Genomic DNA, 25,343 nt, shown 5'->3' on the forward strand with positions numbered 1-25,343 from the left:
GTTTTCACTCGTTTTGTTTTATTCACTGCATTGTTTTATATGACGTCATCACTAAACTTCATACAACGATGGTGAAACCTCATTATTACTTTTAACTACAAACCAGGCAGAAAGCTTTTATAATTAACTTGTAAAACCAATGTCACCTCTAAATGAGGAGGTGTTATAGAGTTTGTAGATTATGGATGGATGAGCGATCTATGTAGCGTTGGTATGGAAAAAAATGTCGGTCCCATCTGCTACGTCCAAAACTAAAGTTGGAGAATCTTCTGAAAAAAGTCGTTTAGACCAGAGATTCTCAACCGGTGGGTCGCGACCACCATTTGGCCGGAAGGTGCAACCACGTGGTCCGCGGACATCATACTCACCTGAGAAGGCAGGTGAATAGTTTACCTCACGAGTGTTCGTTAAATTTACCTCACGGAAAAAAGTTATATTAATGCCATTGTATTAATTTGTGATTGGAATGATGCTGTTTAAAATGAAAAGAAAGTGAGATTGAGTTGAAAGGTGAATTGGGAAATGACGTGAGGGTTTCCATCTGTAACATTCACGGATTCGGTATTTGCAGTTTCGCCATTGACCGTATTTGGTTGATCGAAGGTGTTTCTGGAATGGAGAACGTCTCGGGCATCTCGTGTTCACACGAAAAGGCAAGCTGGTGTATTTTACTATTGCTGTATTTTATTTTGACAAACATGGAACGTTAACAGAAAAGAAAAACCCCTCGGGCGTGGCCGACACCCTCTTGGTGCGCGGAATGATGTCATTGTGCCAGCGAGCCATCGTGTCCACCACACACGCCCCCCCAGAATTCCCGCGCACCTGAAGGGTCAGTTTGCGGGGCAAACGGATGACCCGGCCGAAGCGCCCGCTGGCGGCATCTGGGATGACGGGATGCCATCTGGGATGCCTCCGGCTGCACCTGGGATGGGTGTAGGACCGGGGGGTGGCGTGCCGGCGGGGCTGGGCGGTGCCGGGGGTCCGCCTGCCGGGGGGCGGCCCCGACGCGGGGGCCGTCCAATGGCGGGGGGTGGTCCACGTCGAGTTGGGCCGGCTTGAGGCGGTCCACAGAAACGCAGTCAGGAGTACCGCCGATGTCCAGGGTGAAGTGTTTTGCCCCGGTCTCCAGCACGCGGAAGGGCCGGTCGTACGGGGGCCACAGCGGTGTCTGCTGGGCGTCATGGTGGACAAACACGTACTCCGCCGTGCGAAGCTCCGGGGCGACGTGCGTTGGCGGGCGCCCGTGGTGCGCCATCGGCACCGGGGCGAACCTCTGGGCGGTCTCCTGCAGTGCGGAGCGCTGCTGCGCTGCAGATCATGGTGCCGTGGAGTCGGGGAGGAACTCGCCCGGCACCCGCAGCAGTTGTCCGAAGACCAACTCCGCCGAGGATGCGCGCAGGTCGTCCTTGGGTGCCGTTCGGAGGCCCAGCAGGACCCAGGGGAGCCTGTCGACCCAGCCGCCGTCGCGGAGGGTGGCCCGGAGCGCGGCCTTCAACGAGCGATGGAAGCGCTTGCACAGGCTGTTGGCCTGGGGGTGGTAGGCCGTGGTGTGGTGCAGCTGGACACCGAGCCCCCACACGCCAGCCCCCCAGAGCTCTGAGGTGAACTGGGGGCCGCGGTCAGACGAGATGTCCGAGGGGGCGCTGAACCGGGCAACCCAGGTGGCGATGAACGCCTGCACGACGTCCGTCGCCGCCAAAGGCACGGCCACTGGGTGGTGCGGTCCACCATGGTGAGGACGTGGGTGAAACCCCGCGAGGGGGGCAGAGGTCCCACCAATTCCACGTGAATGTGGTCGAACCGACGTTCGGGCACCGTAAACGGGGCCTGGGTGTGGCGGTGCACCTTTGCGCGCTGGCACGCGACGCACGTTCTGGCCCAATCGCCGACGGCCTTCTGGAGGCATTGCCAGACAAACTTGTCGGCGACCAGCCTTTGGGAGGCCTTCGTGCCCGGGTGGGGCAGGCCGTGGGTGGTGTCAAAAACCCGGCGCTGCCAGCCCGCGGGCACGATGGGGTGAGGCCGCCCGAGGGAGACGTCGCACAAGAGGGCCGTGCCCGCCCCGTCAAATGGCACTTCGGTGACGCGGAGGCCCGTGACGGTCCGCAAAGCCTGGACATCGGGGTCGGCGGTCTGGTCCGCCACCATCCGGGCGTAGTCGATGCCGAGGTGGACCGCATGGGTGACGGACCGGGAAAGGCAATCCGCCACCGGCTTGTCCTTCCCCGCGACGTGCCGGATGTCCGTCGTGTACTCTGACACGTCCGAGAGGTGACGCTGCTGCTGGGCTGACCACGGCTCTGCGACCTTGGCCATCGCGAAGACCAGGGGCTTGTGGTCGACGAAGGCTGTGAACGAACAGCCCTCGAGCAGTGCCTGACCGCCAGGTGAAGCCCGAGCAACTCGCGGTCGAAGGTACTGTACCGGCGTTCGTGCGGGTGAAGCTGCCGGCTGAAAAACGCCAGCGGTTGCCAAGCACCACGCACCCATTGCTCGTGCACCGCGCCCACCGCGTAGTCCGACGCGTCGGTGGTGAGGGCGATCGGTGCATCAGGCGCCGGGTGCGCGAGCATGGTGGCGTTAACCAAGGCGAGCTTCGCCCCCGCGAACGCCGCGTCCATCTGCTCGGTCCAAGCAACGTCACCTTTGCCTGGCTTCCCCCGGAGGGCCTCGTGCAGGGGGCACAGGAGCTGGGCGACGCGGGGCAGGAAACGGTGGTAAACGTTCACCATTCCCGGGAACTCCTGGAGCCCCCTGATCGTGCAGGGGTGCGGAAACCCCTTGACCGCCTCCACCTTGGCCGGTAAGGGGATGGCCCTGTGCCTGGTGATGCGGTGCCCCAAAAAGTCAATTTCGGCGACGCCGAACCGGCACTTCGCCGGGTTCACGATCAGGCCATGCTGGCCCAGGCGTTCGAAGAGCGTGCGGAGATGGCGGAGGTGCTCTTCATGGGACGCGCTTGCGACGAGGATGTCGTCCAGGTAGACAAACAAAATCCAAGTCGCACAAGACACTGTCCATCAGCCGTTGGAACGCCTGAGCCGCATTCTTCAACCTGAAGGGCATCCAAAGAAACTCGAAGAGGCCGAATGGTGTAATGACGGCCGTCTTTGGTATGTCCTCCGGCCTGACGGGGACCTGGTGGTATCCGCGGATGAGGTCCACCTTGGAAAAGAAGGACATTTTCGCCAATCGATCGGAAAATCCTGGATGTGAGGGACTGGGTAGCGGTCGGTGTGGTGTCATCATTGAGGCGGCGGTATTCTCCGCACGGCCGCCATCCCCCGCCGGGCCTCTGCACGATGTGCAGTGGCGACGCCCAAGCGCTCTTGGAGTGCCGGACGATGCCCAGCCGCTCCAGCATAGCGAACTCCGCTTTCGCCACCGTGAGCTTCGTCAGCTCGAGGCGGCGTGCCCGGGCATAGACCGGTGGCCCGACGGTGGGGATGTGATGTTCCACCCCGTGCTTGATGGCCACCGCCGATAAGTTGGGCCGCGTGAGGGCTGGGAAACTGGGAAGGAGGCGGGTGAACTCGTCCGCTGCCGGAAGCGTACAAACCAACCTCGCCCTGACCGAACCGCTCAGCAAGCCGCCTAGCGAGCCGCTCGGTGAGCCGCTCAGTGGGCCGCTCAATGAGCTGCTCAGTGCACATGCAAGTGAGCTGAACGTTTCGGCCTGGACGAGGCATCTGTGCTTCATGTCCACCAACAGCCGGTGTGCACAGAGGAAGTCCGTGCCGAGCAATGCCATGGGCACACCGGCGGTTACGAATGACCACTGGAAGCATTGCCCTCCGAACCGCAGAGAGAGGCAGCGCTTCCCGAATGTGCGTATGGGTGTTCCGTTGGCTGCAAGCAATGTGGGGCCCCGTCCCGCAGTTTGCTTGTCGGACGTGGAGGCGTGGATAACACTCACCTGTGCACCTGTGTCGCAGAGGAAGCGTCGCCCGGACAAGGTGTCCGTTATAAAAAGGAGGCTGCCGGAAAGGCCGACGCTCAAAGCCGCTACCGAGCGCCAGTCTGGGCATTTCCCGACTTGCCAAAACGAGCACGGCGGGCAACAATTCCTAGCCTTGTCCCCAAATTAGGCGTGGAAACGGCACCAGCCTTGCGGCGGGGGCGGCGGAGGCCTCGGAGGATGCGGCTCTCGCTGTGGCGGTGGGCGGGGCATGGTGGCGGCCACGAGGTGTGCATCAGCATCAGCCTCGGGATCCGCGATGGCCACACCGAAACTCGCCCGCGTGTCCAATGCCACGAAGAACTTGACGGCCAGGGTGCGGGGTTCCGTTATGTTGGAACCAGCCAACGCGAGGCGTACCTGGGCCGGTAGCTGGCGTAGAAAGAGCGCCCGGAATAAAAAAAAATCCGGGGCTTTGTCACCCAGGAGCGACAGCATATAGTCCATCTGGACCGATGGTCGTGTGTCACCGAGTTCTGGCAGGTCCAGGAGGCGGTCGGCCCATTCGTCCTCAGTGAGGCCGAACGTGGCGATGAGGAGACGCTTGAGCGCCTTGTACCTGTGGTCGGCCGGTGGGTTCCACAGGACTGACACTACTCGGGCGGCTGTGCCGGGCCCGAGGGCGGTGATGACGTGGTAATAGCGCGTCTCGTCTGCCGTTACGCCTCGAAGCTGGAACTGGGCCTCGGCCTGGACAAACCATACCTCGGCCTGAGCTTCCCAAAACTCAGGGAGCTTGATCGCGACCGCGTTGTGTGACATGGCGCGTTCTGTTGGTCAGCGACGGCTGCGCCAGCGGGGTCACCAGTGAAGTGCGGTGCTATGCACACAACTCGTTTGCCAAGAAGGTGAGCAACAACGCGGGTAACCAAAAAGAGTCTTTATTCCAAAGATCAAAACTATAGCACTGACTCGCTCGGGGCTGCGAGCCCCGTGTATATCCCGAGGCCACGCCTACCCCTCGGGCGTGGCCGACACCCTCTTGGTGCGCAGAATGATGTCATCGAGCCATCGTGTCCGCCACAACACCGAATATATTAAGTTTGGGTTAACAGTGGCAGGGGATTAAGTCAGTGGGCAATCAAGTTCAAGCAGCCATCAATCATCTGGACTGGTCTCCCATCTCTACCACCTCTGACATCAGCTCATCCTGGGAATTCTTTCAAAGGAAATTGCTCTCTCTCATACACAGATTTATCCCATCTTGTCTTCAGTTGTCATACCCTTCCTCCCGTCCATGGTACACGGAATCTTGTGGTGAGGCTGTTGCCCTGAAACAACTTGCTTTCGTCTCGTGGAAAGCAAATCCAATGGAAGGAAATCTCATTTCCTTTCACAAAGCCCGAAACAAGTGTGTGTCCACCCTCAGGAGAGCCAGAAAACAATATCTCACCGTTCTCAGGACCGAACTCTCTTATCTGTCTCCCTCTTCCAAATCCTGGTGGCGTCTGGTCAAATCTGTTTCTGGTGGTTGTTCCCGCTCCATCCCCTCCCTCACCTCAAATGGCTTAACGGCTAACTCCGCACGTGAAAAAGCTGAATGCCTCAACTCTGTGTTTGCCTCTAAATCTTGTGTCCCAAACCCATCCCTTTCTGTACCCACCATACCCAGTCGTACCCAGCTGCTCCTGGACTCTGTGTCCTTTCCTCCTGACAAGGTGGAAAAGTTTCTGTCAACCCTCGACTCTGATTCTGCAACTGGTCCTGACGGCATCAGCCCACGGGTCCTAAAATCATGTTCTTCCACTCTTTCACTCCCTCTTTCTGTTCTCTTCACCCTCTCTTTTGCTCAAGGTCATCTGCCATCTGCTTGGAAATCTGCCAACATCACTGCTTTGCACAAAAAAGGTGCAAAAACAGATCCCAGCAACTACAGACCAATCAGCCTTCTCCCAATTATCAGCAAAGTCATAGAATCCATCATTGCTTCAGATATGAAATCTTTCCTCTTCTCCAATGGCTTGATCTCTGATCATCAATTTGGTTTCAGACCTGGTCACTCTACTCTGGACATGCTGCTTCTGCTTTCTCAACAATGGATGGAGGTCCTCAACGCCAAACAGGAAATTAGAGCTGTCTCCCTTGACATTTCACGTGCCTTCGATACGGTCTGGCACCCTGCTCTGCTCACCAAACTCTCCTCCTTTGGTATCCATGGAAATCTCCACGCATGGCTCGCGGACTTCCTCTCTGGTCGTAGTCAATGTGTGGCCCTGAATGGTTTTCTCTCATCTCCTCTTCCTGTTCAGGCTGGAGCTCCCCAAGGTAGTGTTCTGGGCCCTGTGCTTTTTCTGGTCTTCATCAATGATCTCTCTGACTCTCTTGAAAATCCTCTCTATCTCTTTGCTGACGACTCTACTCTCTGTCGCTCCATTCCTCATCCCTCAGATCGGCAGTCTGCAGCCTCCTCACTCTCTGCAGACCTGGACAAACTCAGCTGGGCAAACAAATGGAACATGTCTTTCAATCCTGATAAATCGCACACTCTTACGATGTCTCTTCAAAAAGACCGACTGGAAAACCCTCCCATCCACTTTATGAATAATCCTCTCCAAGAAGTTCTGTCACTCAAGCTTTTGGGTCTCACTATTTGCCATGATCTTTCCTGGGAAAACCACATTTCAAATCTGGCCTCCAAAGCCAGTCACCGACTGGGTATCCTCGGTCGTGCAAAGTCCTTCCTTGGCACACCTGAGCTCCTCACCACATACAAGGCTTTCGTCCGCAGCTCTATGGAATACTGCTCTCCACTCTGGTCTGGTGCTCCTGCCTCACACCTAGCCCGTCTTCACGCTGTTGAAACCAAAGCGTTCAGAATCATTGGAATCTCCTGCGATGAAGCTAACTCCAAGGGCCTTTCACTCACTCACCGCAGGCAGGTTGGTGGTCTTTCCGTCTTCTACCGACTCCTCTCTGGGCTCTGTCCCCCAAATATTCCTACAGGTCGCACAATATCTGCCTGCAACCCTCTTATGGTTAAACGGCCAAAATCAAGACTTTCTGCTCACCTTCACTCCTTCAGTCCTCTTTTCTCCCGCCTCTGGAACAAACTCCCTCACTCTCTTCAATCGCACTACACCCTCCAGGTCTTTAAAACAGCTGTTCACCACCATCTCTTATCCTCCCCCATCCAAAACCTTGATCTTTTCTACCCCTGCTAATTTCGGTCACCTTGTGTTTTATACCTCTCCCCCCCCCCCCCCTCCCCTTCCCACGCCTCCTGCCCCCAAGCCCTCTCCCTCCCACACTTCTCCCTGCTCTCAAATGTTGTGGTTGTGGGCTTCCCCTTCTCTCCCCATCTTGTCTTCCGCTCCCTCTTTTTGTATATTTTGTTTGTCTGGTTGATTTGTTTGTGAAATAAATGTTAGCTCTTTCACGAGCCTCGATTCAGTCTACAAAAAAAAAAAAAAAAGAAGTTTCTGTTGCCTTTCACTACCACATACCTTTGTGAGTCAGGGTTTTCACTTGTGACTGGTACAAAATCAAAGTCCAAGAATAAACTGAAAGCAACTTTGAATGGTAATCTGCGAGTCTGCCTCTCGCCCATCCCACCCAGAATTGATCTGATTGGTTCTCAGAAACAAACCCAAGTATTCCATTGACGTAAGCAGCACTCTGTATTTAAGGGTTAAATGTCTTAAATAAAGAACCAAATAAAGTTATTATTATTATTACGAGAGAAATACCTGTGCTACGCATGGGTGGGAGGTCAGAAGCAAACAGGCAATGCAGATATGGTGAATGCTAAAGCATGAAACCAATAAATTCCACATTCCTGTAGCACCTTCAGTCGCAAGTCAGACATGGACAGCAAGTTCGTGAAGGACTTCCATGAAAAACGTACCTGTTAGCAAACAAACGGGTACGTTCACGTAGAGAAACATCGATCGTGGACCGTGGCGAATCTGCATATGGCGATGGCAAAATATCAGAAATTGAAGGCTTTTTATTTTATTTTAAACGATTCATATAAACATCCATTGAATCATATCACACGCAAATCATCAAAATCTAAACGGTATCTTTCGAATTTCAATAAAAGCAACATCACCGTTCATATTGGTAAATATTATTCCATCGTGTTTCAAATTGTGATCGATACACTATGATCGTGATGATCGTGATGATCGTGTCCTGATCGTGATCGATAAATCGTGTTCACAATCGCGATGTCGTATGAACTCCCGATATGTGTACCAAATTACCGATACATGTAACTCTACCAAATCAACAGTTAAAAGGATTTTGAGCCGATAGGTGTTACAGCCTTGGCAAGATCGATGGAGACAGTGATCGAGATCGAGATTGAACGGATTTTTATATAAATCGTTCAAAAGAAAAAAAGCCTTCAATTTCCAATATTTAGCCTTTTCATTTGGGCTTCCCAATTGAAGCCCCACCCATAGGGCGGGTACCGTTGCTCGACGTAAGAAGACGTCACAATGAACGTCATGCAAATGTGAATGTCATGCGGGAGTCAAAACCTGAGAATGCTGGAGACCAAAGCTGAAATTGGGTAAACTAAATAGCCTATTTCACTCCTGGGGATCCCAGGATTATCCGCCCAAAATATCTTTGCAATCGGTTCAGCAGTTTTTATGGTACCTTCGAACAGACAGACAGACAGACATTTGGTGAATTATCGTAAGATTATATTTTATTCAATCCATTGCTGCAGACAGCTACATATAACTAAGGTTCTGAGATGACAGGATTATGCGTGTTGAACCTGAAAAGTTTAACTTCCAGCAAAGTGGAGACTCCTTGGTGCAGTTGTGTGAGACAAATGCAGTGAGGAAAATAAAAACAGGTTTTATATGTTTGTGTGTATTACACAAAAGGATCAACTCTGACCCTGAATGCGACATGATGCTGAAGTCAGATGTGTAAATTATGCCAACACATCACCTTCAAACTAGGATAGCATCCACGTGCTATTCAGGTCTTTGAAGACAGATTTTTGGTCACAAATACATGGAATTTGAGTGGCCGATGCAGCTTATGCCCTTATTATGGGATCATTAGGATAACGTACGGGTAAATCATTTATTTGTGACCATGCTTCACAGCTCAAAGGTGAGTGTGGCTGTCTCTTACGTATACTGTCAGTCTAAATGTGGTGATCAAGCTGGATATGTTTACCATTTAGCCTGATAAGTGATCAAATTGGATAAGATGATGACTCACAAAAAATTCCAAACTGAGTAAAGAAAATAACGTGTAACTTTTCTGTGATTAACATGAGCATTATATCCTTGGCAGGTCATCGGTGAAATGGAGAGCTTCATGGAATGGCTCAAGTCCCAAGGCCTGAGAGCAGAAACAGCCCAAGCAGTGATTGATAAGCTCGGAATTGAGAATCGGAAGGTTATTCGAGCTTGTACTGAGTCGGATCCATTGCGGACCGAACTCCTCTCTCTCGCCAAAGCGAAATTGCAATTTGCAATGTATGCTGACTTCTGTAAATTCATGAATTCATTTTCAAAGTCACAAGATGTCCAGATTGCAGGTTCTTCTCTATTGGGAAGTATTTTCGTCAACTTGGAGAATGTTATTCTGGAACTTTCCAGTTTCTGTGAAAAGTTTTTCAGATTCCAAAATGTGCTCAGGGGCAACGTTTCTGGTTTCTCTGGAATCTGGTTCAGTGACGTCAGCAGCCTCCGCTCTCAGGATGATGGATCAAGACCCACGTCTGGTATGTGACTGTTTAATATGACATCGCATGTCATCAAATATCTTGATGTTCCACCATTTTTTTTTTTCTAACTTGTATAATCTCTTTTGGTGCAGTTTTGTATTGTCTAATATGAATGGATTTTTTATGGAGGGTACACGGTAAATTTGAGCTCACCGTGAACATATTTCCGGGGAGCTTATGGGATGGTGTGTTGTCAACTACTTCTTCTTCTTCACTTGCAATTTCCTCTCCGAAACTGCTGATGGGATTTTGACCAAACTTGGCTAAGATTATGTTTTGTGTGTTCGAACTAAAATTTGTTCACGGCATTAAAAAAATAATTGTGGTTTCAAGGGGCAGCAAAAAATGTAATTTGAGGCACATTTTAAACATTTTTGTCATGTAGCCTTGTTTCTGCAATCAGCATTGGGGGATACATGAAATTTGCAACCTTTTTCGTTGACTTCTACAGCCTGGTGTTGGCTTGGAGGTTAGGGTGCCTGCTTGGAATCCAAGGATCCTTGGTTCGAATCCTAGTCGATCGCTGCATTAAAGCAAGGGGGGTTGACTCAACCTGTCATCCTTCCGAGGTTGGCAAATTGAGTACCAGTTCACTGGTAATTCCCTGTGTTTCGCAAGAGGCGACTAATAGGGTTGGCGGCAGGAAGGGCATCCGGCCATAAAACATTCCTTCAAAAAGGGGACCACGGTGCCTGAAAAAGGCCAATCCCTGCTCTGCAGGGAAAAATGGCCTCTAAAGGTGGTTCTTTCTTTCATTGACTTCTGCTTCATGCCCCAGGATTTAGCGTCACTGGTCAAAATGGAAAGGAAACCCTAAATTTGATAATGGGTCATTCGTGGTGGAGCCTGTTGCCATCCTTCAATTTAGCTTTTGGTGTGAAGCGTAGGGATTTGCGATGGCATGCCATGTTTTGCTCTTGTAGTTTTAGTACCTCTCTTAACCATGGATGGGCTTAACAATATTATTGTTGTTGTTTTTTAGCCCTGGATAGTTCATTTGAACAGGCCCACTGCAAGTAGACAGCCAATCAATCTGCCAGGAGTGACCCAGGGATCCCCCACATCTAATATGATGTACCCTCACCTTCTCTTATCCTTATTTAAACAATGAAATTCATCGTATAATTCTTTATATCTTGTAAATATTTGGTTGAACAATGTGAACGTTAAAAACAAAAAAAATTCATTTGAAAACAAACTCCAACCCACTGTTTGCTAAAACAAAAAAAAATGTGTAAATTTTTGTTGTTTTTTCACAACAACTATTTGGACTTTCTTCAAAAGAAAAGAATTATTTAATTCTGAAATGTTTATTTAAACCTAAATCAAGGTTTGAGTTGTGATTAAATTTCAGGAAATGCAGTTTGGACATCATCCATCTTTGTGCAGTATTGAGTAAAATCTCTTATCTTCTCTTGTCCAACATCTCTTATCCACCATCTCTGATCTTCTCTTATCCACCATCTGTTATCTTCTGTTATCCACCATCTCTTATCTTCTCTTATCCACCATCTCTTATCTTCTCTTATCCACCATCTCTTATCTTCTCTTATCCACCATCTCTTGTCTTCTCTTATCCACCATCTGTTATCTTCTCTTATCCACCATCTGTTATCTTCTCTTATCCACCATCTCTTATCCACCATCTCTTATCCTCTCTTATCCACCATCTCTTGTCTTCTCTTTTCCACCATCTGTTATCTTCTGTGATCCACCATCTGTTATCTTCTCTTATCCACCATCTGTTATCTTCTCTTATCCACCATCTGTTATCTTCTCTTATCCACCATCTGTTATCTTCTCTTATCCACCATCTGTTATCTTCTCTTATCCACCATCTGTTATCTTCTCTTATCCACCATCTCTTATCTTCTCTTATACACCATCTCTTATCTTCTCTTGTCCAACATCTCTTATATTCTCTGATCTTCTCTTATCCACCATCTCTTATCTTCTCTTATCCACCATCTGTTATCTTCTCTTATCCACAATCTCTTATCCTCTCTTATCCACCATCTCTTATCCTCTCTTATCCACCATCTCTTATCCTCTCTTATCCACCATCTCTTATCCTCTCTTATCCACCATCTCTTTTCTTCTCTTATCCACCATCTCTTATCTTCTCTTATCCACCATCTCTTATCCTCTCTTATCCACCATATCTTATTGTCTCTTATCCACCATCTCTTATCCTCTCTTATCCACCATATCTTATTGTCTCTTATCCACCATCTGTTATCTTCTCTTATCCACCATTTGTTATCTTCTCTTATCCACTGTGGGGAAAAATCAACCAAGTCCACAACTTTGTCCCATAAGTAGGTTTAATTTCAATCAGATCTCTGGCATCATCCTGTAAAATACAATCATGCAATATATATTGTAACGGTTTTGAGAAGTGTAACGGTTTTTTTGAGAAGGTAACGGTTTTTGAGAAGTGTAACAATTTTGGAGGAAGTGTAACGAATGTAAAAAGTATGGTTTTGTTATGTGTAACATCCTCGTAATGTAAATAATGGTCGCAGCCGTCCTCCTAGTTAATTCCATGAAACTTACACGCAGGCCACGATATATCTTTTTAAATAGTTTATTTCCTTATTCAATGTAGGTTAAATATGTGTTTCCCACTAGATTGACTCTGCATTGTATCAAACGAAATAAGCGTAGACCCTTTCAATTCCCCAATCATCTCCGCTCTCCAAAGTTCCTTTCAAAAGGGTGCGAGTGGTGTTCAATCCCGCAAGCCGCCATTGCCCATGTGCTAATCTCGGAGAAGAAAGGCGTGTCTCCACCTCGTCATAGAGGGGAGGAGTGAGCCAGAGGGTCGCATGGCCAATCAGCACCGTGGTGAGCGACCCGGTAGGCGTGCCCTCGCAGCCGGCGGCTTGATTCCGCCCCGAGTGATAAAAGCGAATGGAAGGGACTGCTTCACCAGATGACCTGGGAGATGAGATGAGCGAAGACGCGACATACGAGAGGAGCGGTGAGATGCGAGACGCTCCAAGCCAAAGGGGAGAGGTACTCGGAGAGGAAACCAGCTTTGGAGGGACGCGCTGAAAGGAGGGAGACGGCTCCACCAGAAGGAGAGGAGCAGGTGGGCCCGAGCCAGCGTGTGACGTCTAGAGCATCGGCAGCGGATACGCGACGGAGGGTTTTCCCGCCAAAAACCGCGAGGAATTGAGGGCTGCTGCCTCCGACCCTGCCTCCCTCTCCAGCAATCCACCTCAAGCCCTACCTGCCTGCAATATCCCCCGTGTAAGTGTGAACGTCGTCTGTCCTACTCGTTGTCTTGGGGTTAAGTAAAATGAATAGTATAAGCTAACGATGCACTGTGTGACTGCTTCTTCCATCCATTGCTGTAAATAATTTTGTTCGCTCTTTCTTTTTGCTTGTGTGTGTATAATAAATCTGTTCTTCCTCCATACTCTGTCTTCTTCTCTTTTCCTTCTCTTTCGGTCGCTTTAGAGGTTTCCCGATTGAATATCTGCGGTGCGATCTGGTCAACGTCGGGTGGAATTGGGTTCTAATCGGGGAGTAACTGTTCGGTCACGGTTGGACCATCCGCTCGGCCCATCATAACATCTAAAACCGCGTCTGTAACAATATATATCAGGATCATGGCATCATATAGAAAGATCGATGATATTAGTCGATGCAAGCAAGCGGGGGGATATGAGTGGGTACGTACCATTCAAGTCTTCATGTCATTGTATAATGTCGCAGGAGTGGCCTCGAGTCGCGGACATCCGAGGTCTTATAGACGCCTCCCAGCGGTTTAAGTGAGCATGACACCTGGGTTCAACATTTTGTACATTTTAACTACATTCTCCCCGCCGTTAGAACTACACTGCTGCTAGGCAGGAAGCGAGCATGCGTCAGCATTAATTGATTGGGGATGTCATTTTATTATTATTGGGGTGTCAAGGAAATATTGTCCTATTGATACATGTCTTTGTGCAATTGTTTTTATGTTTCGCTCTCTGTCAAAGCATCTTTTGGGCTTCCTGCAAAGTGCTATATAAAATAATGCATTATTATTAAATGTCAGCCGGTCCATCCGCAGCGGTCAGGGTGGCGAATTACCCTGCCAGCAAGGGTTCGGAAACTACCGGGTATGACATCCCCAAGCCCGGAGTCCCCTGCTTCGGAGTAGCTGCTGGAGGCAGGTGTCAGAGTGGCACCTCAGTGCCTTCAGGCAGGGGTGTATCTGGCGAAGGGAAGGGCGGCAGATGTTCCCTAGACGCACTCGTAGCCTGGTTAGCAATCATTTCCGATACCGGCAGACTATGAGCCCGTGGGTCGCAATAGTCTTACAGTGGGGTCGTCGGCACAGTAGCTAGATTGGATAATTTGTATCTTGTCGAAGAGCAAATTGCCATTTGTCGCAATGCAACACATTACAGGAAGATGTGCGGATGTGTAAGATGCGTAAGCAGCACATTACAGTAAGCCTCTTTACAGTAAGCTGTAACAGTAAGTAAGATTACATTACAGGAAGCCATTACAGTAAGTCCCTTACAGTAAGCCTGTACCTGACTAGGCTCCCAAGGGTACATGGTCGATCCATGTTAGGTCCATGTCATGGAATTGCCGAGGGAGAGAGAATCGATGAGAGCCATACGGAGCCATAATGAGAGTTACTCGGTACCAGCGTCTCCATGGGAGAGTTGTCAACCGAACCGGGCGAGTATGGCAGATTACGACTACACACAAAATGATCGAAACGCACCTCCCCAGGACGTTACTTAGTGTCGTGCAAAGCGCGCAGAACTTCCGCGATTTATTCGTGTCGTGCAAAGCGCACAGAACCTCCGCGATACATTAGGCATTCCCGTCCTGCAGTACAGCGCTCTGTGGATCAAAGAAGATCGGCTATCTGGATTTGCCAAACTTCCATCCATGCAATGACTGCCGCAGATCTAGCTGGATCGCTCCATGCACCGACGACATGGAGTACCACAATGTCCCGGATGGATTGTCCATCCATGCAACGAATGGTGCAGATCTAGCTGGATCGCCCCATGCACCGACGACATGGAGTACCGCAATGTCCCGGATGGATTGTCCATCCATGGACTGTCCTATTGACATTGACAAACCGAGAGAATGTTCTAATGTCCTCCATGGATTGTTGTCCATCCATGGACTGTCCTTATCTCACCCCTTCTCTCATCCATCCCCCTCCCCCCCCCCCTTTTCCGAGATCGCAGCTGCGCGCTGCGTACCAAAGTCGAGCGACCTTCACAGTCTGGGTCAGAGAGAAATGGAAACTGGCAGCGGCCGGGCGAGGCATCTCGCAGTCTCGAAACGTGTCGTGGAGGCGAGCCAAGAGCTCTGTTCTAGAAACAACAAGCCCAGAGTCAAGGGTGATCAGGTGAGACGGTGCCTCCGTGGCTTGCTCAGGAGACAAGGGAGTCGGGCGCAACGCTCAATGTTACCATCTCATGAGGTCACTGTACTCATGAGGTCACCGTGTACTCCCAAATGCCCCGTGGTCTTATCGAATAACGGCATAAGTCCTCGTTGTGGGCTAGTCACCCTTGAAGGCCTATGTTCTCAGCGAATAACGGCATAAGTCCTCATTGTTGGCTAGTCGCCCGCGAAGGCCTATGTTCTCAGCGAATAACGGCATATGTCCTCGTTGTTGGCTAGTCACCCTCGAAGGCCTATGGTCTCAGCGAATAATGGCATAAGTCCTCGTTGTTGGCCAGACGCCCTCGAAGGCCACCACGGTATGACATGCACGTTTGTGCTGGGGCAGTCAGGTTGAGTATTTCCGCTATCTGTGGAGGTACCAAGGTACACAGAAACTCGGGTAGACGAACTCTGATGACGCAAGCCCGTGAAGCACGCAATTACGTTAATGGCGCTGTAGGGCAAACGCGTGATTAGTCGTTGACGTCATAAATTGGTTCGGGTGCGTGCGGGCGGGTTTGACGGTGATTCGCCCCATCCTCGGATTCCTGGAGCGGAGTTCCAGCTGAGCGGTATCCCCAGACGGAGTAAAGTGGCACACCGAAATCTATAGTCTCGCATTCATTGGGCACCAGCATTCGAGCGGGCTCGAGATTGGTGTACTGAATATGAACCCGGCCGACGAGTGGATTGTATTATCTAGGGCACACTGCATTCGAGGGAAAACCGAAAGTCGAGCTCGGCCCGTTGAACCAGCGCGGCACGCCGAGTCGAGTGGGCGAGCACGCTGGGCAGCGATAAACTGCATGTCCTGAAGTAGCATCTCGTTTGATAGCTTTCGGCCCGTGTTTGTCCGGAGTTAGATGCGGGGGGGGGGGGGGGGGGGGGGATAGAATACATCGAATACATATCACATCCTGAAGTAGCGTCTCATTTGATAGCTTTCGGGCCGTGTTTGTCCAGAGTTAGACATAGTTAGTCATATAGAATACATTGCGCTATGGTATATGATCATCTAGCTTGATGCGACATTCCCGCGGTAGTGCCCGAGTGCTGTGAAAGTCTATGAAGGTCCCGCTCGACGTCCTTAGAAACTGCCGCCAGACGAGGCTCGCTGCCTGTCCGTTAATCGGGACATAGATGATGGCGCTGACAAGCCGGATATCCTTGCTATGGCGAGTCCTCGAATGGTGCCAAGCGAGCCCCTTGCCAAGCGAGCCTCATGAGTTGAGGCGATTCCGGGCAGCGGAGTTCGCCGGCCTCGTTGAGTAGCCACGCGTAGGTGGGATTCCGACCAGCAGCAATCGGGTCCGCCGGCCTCGCAGAGTACGGCCTTTGAGGGGAATCGCATATGATTCGCGCGTAGGAGGTGATTCCGACGAGCAGTGATCAGAATCGCCAGCCTCACAGAGTAGTGCCCGTGATGGGTGCAGCGTGCGATTCGCGCATAGGAGGTGATTCCGGATGAGCAGCGATCGGAATCGCCGGCCTCACAGAGTAGTGCCCGCGATGGGCGCAGTGTGCGGCTTCGCGCGTAGGAGGTGATTCCGACGAGCAGCGATCGGAATCGCCGGCTTCACAAGTCGTGCCCGCGATGGGCGCAGCATGCAGCTTCGCGTAGGAGGTGATTCCGATGAGCAGCGATCGGAATCGCCGGCCTCAGAGTAGTGCCCGCGATGGGCACAACGTGCGGCTTCGCGTAGGAGGTGATTCCACCGAGCAGCGATTGGTCGGGTCGGCCGGCCGAGTGAGCCATGGCAGACATGGGAGTCGTGAACACTCGCGTGGGAGTCTCATCTCGGGCCGAGGCATGCAAATCTAGGATGATTCTCTCAGACGGAGCCGTTAGCGTTTCGAGCAACCGAGGCTAGACTCGTACCTTTGGCTCCAAGCGGGGCCGTCGTCCCGACGGGGTTTCGGCCGCCGGACATTTCCCAGTAGCATCGTTCTCCAGGCATCTTGCTGGAGTTCGTCACGCCTGCTCTGGTGTTCGGGCCTCGGGAGAGCAGTTCGTGCTTTGACGACGCGGTTCCGCAAAATGCTTGCGAGGTTCCAATGCATCCGGTCCCTTCGTGGCAGACCGGCAGCGAGAGTAGTCGGAGCTCTGTGGCTGGAGCGAGCTCGACGGGTCCTCTGCTGGTCATTCTTCTCTGAGGTGGGTCTCGCAGGAGCGTGGAGAATGTCGGGAAACGCTCATCTGAGATCTGCGTTCATCCGGCCATAGCCAGACTCGTGTCTCGCCATTTCCGCAGATCATGATTGAAATTAAGTGTCGTGAAAATCAACCAAGTCCACAACTTTGTCCCATAAGTAGGTTTAATTTCAATCAGATCTCTGGCATCATCCTGTAAAATACAATCATGCAATATATATATCAGGATCTTGGCAACATATAGAAAGATCGATTATCTATCTATAATTCTAGTAATCTCTGTATGTCTGTATGTATGTCTGTGTGTCTGTGACCGCTGTTTCTCGACAACCACGGGTCCGATATACTTGAAACTTGCCAGGTATATTGCTGGGGACCCGAGGAAGTGCCTTTTCAAGGTTTCATATTAATCGGACAAGTAGTTACCGAGCTATGTCCAAAAAACGATTCAACCAATCAGAGAGCAGCGAATTATCACGTGTGCCGAACGTGGCGAACAGACTCTGCCTCGGACGGCACATTTGAGAGCGTATTCATTTATTTCACGTTGGCAAACTATGTTGCCGGTATGTTGGCGTTAAACTATGTTTTAAAACTAATTAAAACTAATTTGCGATTCTTTCGCTTTCCTGCGCGTTTGTGCACGCTATGGCGATTTCTTTACCAAACTCCGCAAGCCGTTCGCTTTGGACCAAACCATTTCATGTAAATAGAGGGAGGGGGGGGGGGGGGATTGTCACCGTACTCGCAAGCCGTTCGCTTTGGACCAAACCATTTCATGTAAATAGAGGGGGGGGGGGGGGGATTGTCACCGTACTCGCAAGCCGTTCGCTTTGGACCAAACCATTTCATGTAAATAGAGGGGGGGGGGATTGTCACCGTACTCGCAAGCCGTTCGCTTTGGCTTTGCGAATGGACCAAACCATTTCATGTAAATAGAGGGGGGGGGGGGGATATAATTTTAGATATATATATATAGTACGGGCATGCCCTAGTCTATCTATAATTCCAGTAATCTCTGTATGTCTGTGTGTCTGTGTGTTTGTCTGTGACCGCTGTTTCTCGACAACCACGGGTCCGATATACTTGAAACTTGCCAGGTATATTGCTGGGGACCCGAGGATGTGCGTTTTCAAGGTTTCATATTAATCGGACAAGTAGTTACTGAGCTATGGCGATTTCTTTACCAAACTCCGCAAGCCGTTCGCTTTGGACCAAACCATTTCATGTAAATAGAGGGGGGGGGGGGGGGGATTGTCACCGTACTCGCAAGCCGTTCGCTTTGGACCAAACCATTTCATGTAAATAGAGGGGGGGGGGGATTGTCACCGTACTCGCAAGCCGTTCGCTTTGGACCAAACCATTTCATGTAAATAGAGGGGGGGGGGGGGATTGTCACCGTACTCGCAAGCCGTTCGCTTTGGCTTTGCGAATGGACCAAACCATTTCATGTAAATAGAGGGGGGGGATATAATTTTAGATATATATATATAGTACGGGCATGCCCTAGTATTAGTCAATGCAAGCAAGCGGGGGGATATGAGCGGGTACGTACCATTCAAGTCTACCTGTCATTGTATAATGTCGCATGAGTGTCCCCGAGTCGCGGACGTCCGAGGTCTTTTCGACGCCTCCCAGCGGTTTAAGTAAGCATGACACCTGGGTTCAACTTTGGTACATTTTCACTACATCCACCATCTCTTATCTTCTCTTATCCACCATCTCTTATCTTCCCCCATCCAAAACTATGTTCTTTTCTACCCCCTAAACAACCCAAAATCCACCTTTTTCAAATTCCATTTTTCTCTCCTGAAAGTATAAATAGTGTCCATTTGTTTTATACCGTTTGCCACCCCACTCTCCCTTCCACAGATCTCCCGATGTCCCAGCTCTTCTGTTGTTGTGCTTCCCTCTCTCCACCCCCCCCCCCCCCTTGTCTCCTGCTCCCTCGATTGTATGTTTTATGTGTTTCTGTTTCTGTTTGTTTGTTTATGTTTATGTTTATGTTTGTTCATGTTTATGTGTTCGCTCTTACACGAGCTTCGACTCTTGGAAATTCTGATCATGTCGCCATCGAAGTTCAGATTTCTTATTCTTCACCATAAACTGTTGTTCATCGTGTCCATTAAACTGTCTTCCAATATAGCAAGGCTGACTGGGATCCCTTGCATTCTTTTCTTCCCGATGTTCACTGGAACTCAATCCTTTTTCACAACCCATCTGAATCTGCTGTGGAAGTGACTGAGTGGATCCGTGTTGGTATGGGCCTCTTTCTCCCTTCTCGAACCTATCAAGTGAAACACCACTCAGCCAGGGTTCACTCCAGCTAGTTCTGCTGCTATCGCCCATTGAATGACTTTTTCAAACAGTATTGCTGTGTTGGCTCGAGTGAGGCACATCGTTTGTTTCACCTTGTGAGCAACCACTGTATATAAATTTTGGAGAATGCTGATCGATGAAATGCAGAATCTGTTTGTAATTCAATCTCAAATAAACATCTCTGTTCTCAATATTTTTAGAGAATTTCTGATAGTGTTCTCAACCATAATCGATCATTGATTCCTGTTCACTTCAATTGCCCTGAAGTACTCACTTCTCCTATTGATAAGGTCAACCTCTTTGCTGAGCATTTTGCTGCAAACTCCATGGACAAATATTGCCCGTTTTTCCTTCTCGTCCTGACACCAGGCTTTCCACTGTCATCAGCACACCCAGGAAAGTTGCTAAGATTATTCAAAGGCCTGACATTTCAAAATCTACTGCACCAGATTGAATCCCTACAATTGCTTTGAAGATGTGTTCACTTGAAATGTCTTCTGTTCTCTCAAAACTGTATTGCTTGTGTATGTCAACATCTGTGTTTCCACTTAGCTGGAAGCAGGCATGTGTAGTCCGTCTTTAAAGGCTCCGGTGAGTAATCAGATCCTTCTCCTATCGGCCTGTTAGCCTTCTACCCATTATCAGCAAAGTGTTTGAATACCTGAGAAAACAACTAATGACTCATCTGGAAACCCACAACCTCCTAAATGATGCTCAGTATGGCTTTAGACAGTCATGGTCTGCTGGTGATGTTCTACCCTAATCACTGAACATGTGAATGGGGCTTTGGATCATCATGGAGAAGCCAGGGTTGTTGCTCTCGACATCTCGAAGGCTAAAATCATATGGCATTTCCTGAAAATTGCTTGATACAATCACTGACGTCCTTGCAAATCGTCAAATCTCTGTGGTACATGAGGGACAGTAACCCCCTGTCCATAATACGATTGTGAGTCCTCAGGGGTCTGTCTGTCTGTGTTGGGTCCAATATTGTTTATGTTATATGTAAATGATCTGCCTGATTGTATTCCTTCTCAATTAGGCATTTACGCAGATGGCTCAACACTGTATACTACCTACTCAGGAACCTTGTCTCCTCCTTCCCGTGACCAGTGGCATCAAGAGCCAGCACGGTACCCGAGGCAAATAACCTCGGGGCCCCAACCCCACCCTTTCTCTCATTGATAACTTTGAGGAACTTTCTTGAATGAAAAACAAAAAACTTTTGAAAAACAAATGGTCACTTTTATTTTGCCGTTTAATCGAAGACATAAGAGATAGCAGGACGTTTGGACCGATAGAATCAATTCGCACCCTCGACTATTGAACACTTTTTCTCCCTAAGATTGGCAAAAAAAAAAAGTGAGAAGATGGTTAATAATTTTTGGACAAAGAGGATACAAACGCCTTTCTTTGTAACGCACATTTCTGGTAAATAACCTTTTTCTGTAGAGTTTGAAACTACTATTAACAGCGGCAAATGTTTTCTTTCTGGCAAGAAAAAGCAAAATTAGCTTCTGGGTTTAAACGTAACGATGAGGAAATGAGGATGAGCCGATGAGGGGTTTTGTTTCACTGCACTGTTTAAAAAAAATTACAGCAGAAGCTCGGGCCCGGATGCAGTGACCCTCCCCCTCCCCTCTCGCCCCCTGAGCCCTCCCCTCGTCACCCATACCCGTGACCATGCAAGTACCACTCTCAATCAGGACCTGGAGAGTGTGAGGAACTGGGGAAAATACTGGCTTGTTACTCTCAACCAAAAATGACCCACTTGTTATCTGTTTCTAGTTCAAGATCACTTTGTTGTCCGACCCTGTCTATGGATTTGTTACCCTTGCTGGAGCTCCCTGTCAGCTGCCTGCTTGGATTGGATATCAGCTCAAACCTCAGCTGGGAAAAGTACATCTCTGGTCGAGCTAAAAGCACATCACAGCACCTTGGCAGCTTATTTCGTACTCGGCGATACCTTTCTCAAGCTGCTATGCTCAATCTATACAAGGCCACTGCAGGTCCTGTCATGGAGTATCATTGTCATATTTGGGCTGGTGCTCTGGCCTGTCACCTTTCTCTTGACAGAATCCAGCAGCGTGTTGCCATTCTGGTGGGACATGAGTTAGCATCATCCCTGGAATCTCTCTCAATTTGCCGCTTTGTTGCTGCAGATATTTCCACGGATTGTGCTCTGAGGGTCGATCAGGTTGTTCCATCTGAGCACTTTCAGTCACTCAACACATCTGGCAGTTTCTTCCCATCCATACACCATATCTGTTCCAAGGAGTAAGACTATAAGTTATTCTTATTTTTATTTTTCCCCACAATGCATTACTCTGGAACAGCTTACCTGCATCCTGCTTTCCCCTCTATCTCAAGCTACCTTGATTCAAGAGGAATGTGAATAAATATACTCCTCCTTTCTTTCTAATATCTATAATTTCCTTTGCGTAGGCCCCACCTCGAGTAGCCTGAAACTCTTTGTAGCCGGCGATATGTCATAAAAATATATATGGATGTGCATTGAGAGTATGTACCCCAATTGGCACCGCCAAACCATTTGGCACCGCCAAACCATTTGGCACAAAAAGGAAACACGTTTGTAAAAGAGCAAGAACCCTGCTTCCGGAACATTTGACGTCAGGAGTGAGAATCGAATATGCGGCACCCCAAAAATTGTGAGGAGTGCAGGGTGAAATTGTACTTCAAATAATTATACAGATATGTCAAGCCAAGGGGAGCCGGACCCGGTGGGCTAACTTGACGAGGATGTGGAGGAGCTAATGGCTCAGGAAGCTGTAAATGAATGTAACATTGTGGGAGAAGGACCAGGAGGGGCAGCAGTGGAGGTGCCGACAGTGATTGAGGACTCAACTCTCCCCTTACCCCCACCCCCTCCCCACCACCAGCCCCAATTGGCATGGAATAGTGGGTCGCCGTTGTCAACGCAGTCTGGTAGCGACCAGTTGATGCTGTTGTCAGGGATTTCAGGCGAGTAATATCCTGAGGGGGGCAGCATTGGTCCACGGTGAACAAACATTGTTATTTCTGAGACAGCACTTGACGGTTGCTCAGCAAACTGCTGGCCTTCTGGCTTTGGGAACTGTTTTGATAAATATCTCTTGGATCCCTTGGCCGATCATGGACAAACATTCTTTCTCCATGCAACTTAACTTGGCAAAGATCCTTGATGCAGAGGTATGACTGAATCTTATATTGGACTGTCCACTGTTGTGTATATGACAAATAGTTTCCCATGAGAAAGAGCTGTTCCTTCGTCAAGGCAAAGCTCAGCTTGTTGTTCAGAATTCCTTTGGGGCTGGGTGTGCGCTGGAAAAGTATTGCTGTGGTTTTGAGATTGTACATATTACTTCAATAAATGTTAAAGGTTTGCCCCTCATAGTTCGTTCCACGAGCAACACGTAGGCCACCTTGTATTATTAGTTATGTCATAGTATGTGTAAGTATAGGCCATTTCCCCTATTAATATCTGTGTTGTGTAAAGACATGAGATTAGGTCCCTTTCATTTTGTGCCCACCCTCCAATTCTACCCCTATGGGCGAAATCCATCTCACGCCCCATTTGGCTGTTCCACATTGAATTAGGGTGCTCCCTAGTCAACTTAACACGAGGTATGCCTCGGAAGGTCGGGGCAGAGTTGAGGGTGGAGCGACAGACGCAATGACGGTAGGGGTTACCAACCAACCAGGGCTTGAGCGGCATGGCATGAGAAGGCGTGGTTAGAGAGATCTGGTGAGTTCGGGAAGGTTAGCTGGGTGGGGCTAAAACGGCCATGCGAACAGCCCTCAGAAGGACTTGCAGAGGGAAAGGACTTGTTGGAAAAGGCTCGCGTAACAAGGACTTGAGGGGGGCGAGCGGATTGTGAGGACTGATTGAGAGGACTCATTGTCGAAAGGACCCACAGAGGATTGATTGGACTTGATCATTGGCAAGAGGGCTGGTTGTGAGCGCATTGTGAGCACTTCAATGTAATAGTGCTTCGAGGTTTTGAAGCGAATAACCCAGCCACTCGAGTAAACGCGGCAATAGCCGCCAGTGAATTACACCACAGCCGTGCCAGAGCCACCCCCCCCCCCCCTACCGTTCGCCCCGTAAATAACCTCTGCGTCCAAACGGCACATTACGAGCTCCTGCCTGCTGCTGGATCCATCTTCGCGGTACGTGCTGGGGACCAGAGAGAGAGAGCTGCACGGAAGCCATCCCTGGACGCGCTGGTAACCATCAACCTGACTTTCATCTGCGATCCCCATGTGAGTGTGTATGTGTGAGACGGGCCCGTTTGTCCTGGGTATTAAGTAAGACTGTATAAGCTGCCCTGTGTCTCTGCTTTCATCATTGTGAATAGTGTAAATAAACTTGTTCTTCTTTTCCAATTCGATCACCTTTGTGATTTCGCCATTGACTAAGCGTGGTATGAATAAGAACCGCTAGAATCGGGTTCCACCATCAACTAAACAGCTCGGATCACGTGTACGCTACCACTCTGCGCATCCACCAACACACGTGGTTTGGGTGAGGCTTAACTCCTCGTTTCAGGGCAGCGCTAGTACTTAGGTAATAGCGAATTTGGTCCTACAACCCTAATTAGCGCTGTCCGGAAAGGACGTCATAGGCCTCGGGTCGTGCCTGGTCAGTCAAAGATGAGGGGATTAATCCCCCCTTGGTAAGGGGAGAAGGCCGGCATCAGTATATAAACTGGTTGCTGTATATAACAGACAGTTGTATATATACAGTAGACAGTAGTAGACAGTAGACACAGTACATACAGTATACAGTAGACAGTAGTATATAACAGTAGAAGCAACAGTATATAAACTGGTTGCTGGCCATAGCTTTTAAGGAATTGTGGATTGCTGTGATGGGATTGATGTTACTGTATCATTGCAGTGGTGTTACTCGTTTACACGCCAATCTTATTTCTTCCATGCACACACTGTTAATACATCTTTTGTAAACTGATATTGTCCGGGTTCGACAGGGTGCTTATTCCTGGTGCGGAGTCGGGTGCCTTCGACATTGTTGATTCGTCAACTAGTGGCACAGATGACGATGAAAATGGATGAGGGACAGGCTGGCTGGCTTAAGGCATTACATGCATGCGCGGCAGGCAGAGGTAAAGGTTGATATGAAGGCTGTCGCCAATGAGGTAGCCGCAACGCTTGAGGCTGTGTGGGGAGAGGTGAGGAAGCATGTATATGGTGTCTGGAACGAGTTCGGGGCAGGTGAGGCTAGAATGATGGAGACAAATGGAATAAAAGAATAGGTAAATGGACTTAAACAAGGAAAAAAGGAATTGTGGAGGGGAAAAAAGAACTGTTCATGCAAATCAGAAGAAATACAAGACCTAAGGACAGCTCAGAAGGGCAAGCAAGAAAGAATGTAAAATGGGACATGATGACCTAACACGGAAGATAAAAGAAATGGGATGAACGATAGAGACAAAATAACAGAAAAGGAAAAAGAATGGAAGACACCAAAGTAATCTTGGAATAAGAACTAAAAGGGGTAAAGTGGAAAATAATAAAGATAGAAAAATCAAATGGATAAAGGCAAAGAAGAATGATTAGAGACAAGTGAGTGGACAAAGAATGTTGAGGAGATCATGGAATATGTAGAAACAATGTGTAAAGATCGGGATAGCGCATGGCAGGTCCAGGTGGAGAGGGTATGAGCGATCAAAGTGGACCATGATGAGGTGAGGCTATGTGAGCTGCAGCAAATTCATGATGTGAAAGGATGCGTGCCGAGCTTGGGTGGAATAAAGAATCAGGGGTTTCTTGGAGTG

The 25,343-nt window shown here is 49.4% G+C and overlaps 1 protein-coding gene across 1 annotated transcript in view; it reads left to right on the forward strand.

Moving 5' to 3' along the window:
• Positions 1-24,621, forward strand: part of LOC144894306 (uncharacterized) — an 84,550-nt gene extending 59,929 nt beyond the window's left edge. Inside the window, exons 2-4 of the mRNA XM_078786861.1 lie at positions 20,588-20,678; positions 21,334-21,822; positions 24,537-24,621. Coding sequence (XP_078642987.1) covers positions 20,588-20,678; positions 21,334-21,822; positions 24,537-24,621 — 665 coding nt within the window. The remainder of the gene's footprint in view (positions 1-20,587; positions 20,679-21,333; positions 21,823-24,536) is intronic.
• The last annotated feature ends 722 nt before the right edge of the window (positions 24,622-25,343 follow it).

The sequence above is a fragment of the Myxine glutinosa genome, chromosome 1, assembly GCF_964187855.1.
Source record: "Myxine glutinosa chromosome 1, kmMyxGlut1.1, whole genome shotgun sequence".
Taxonomy (NCBI): domain Eukaryota; kingdom Metazoa; phylum Chordata; class Myxini; order Myxiniformes; family Myxinidae; genus Myxine; species Myxine glutinosa.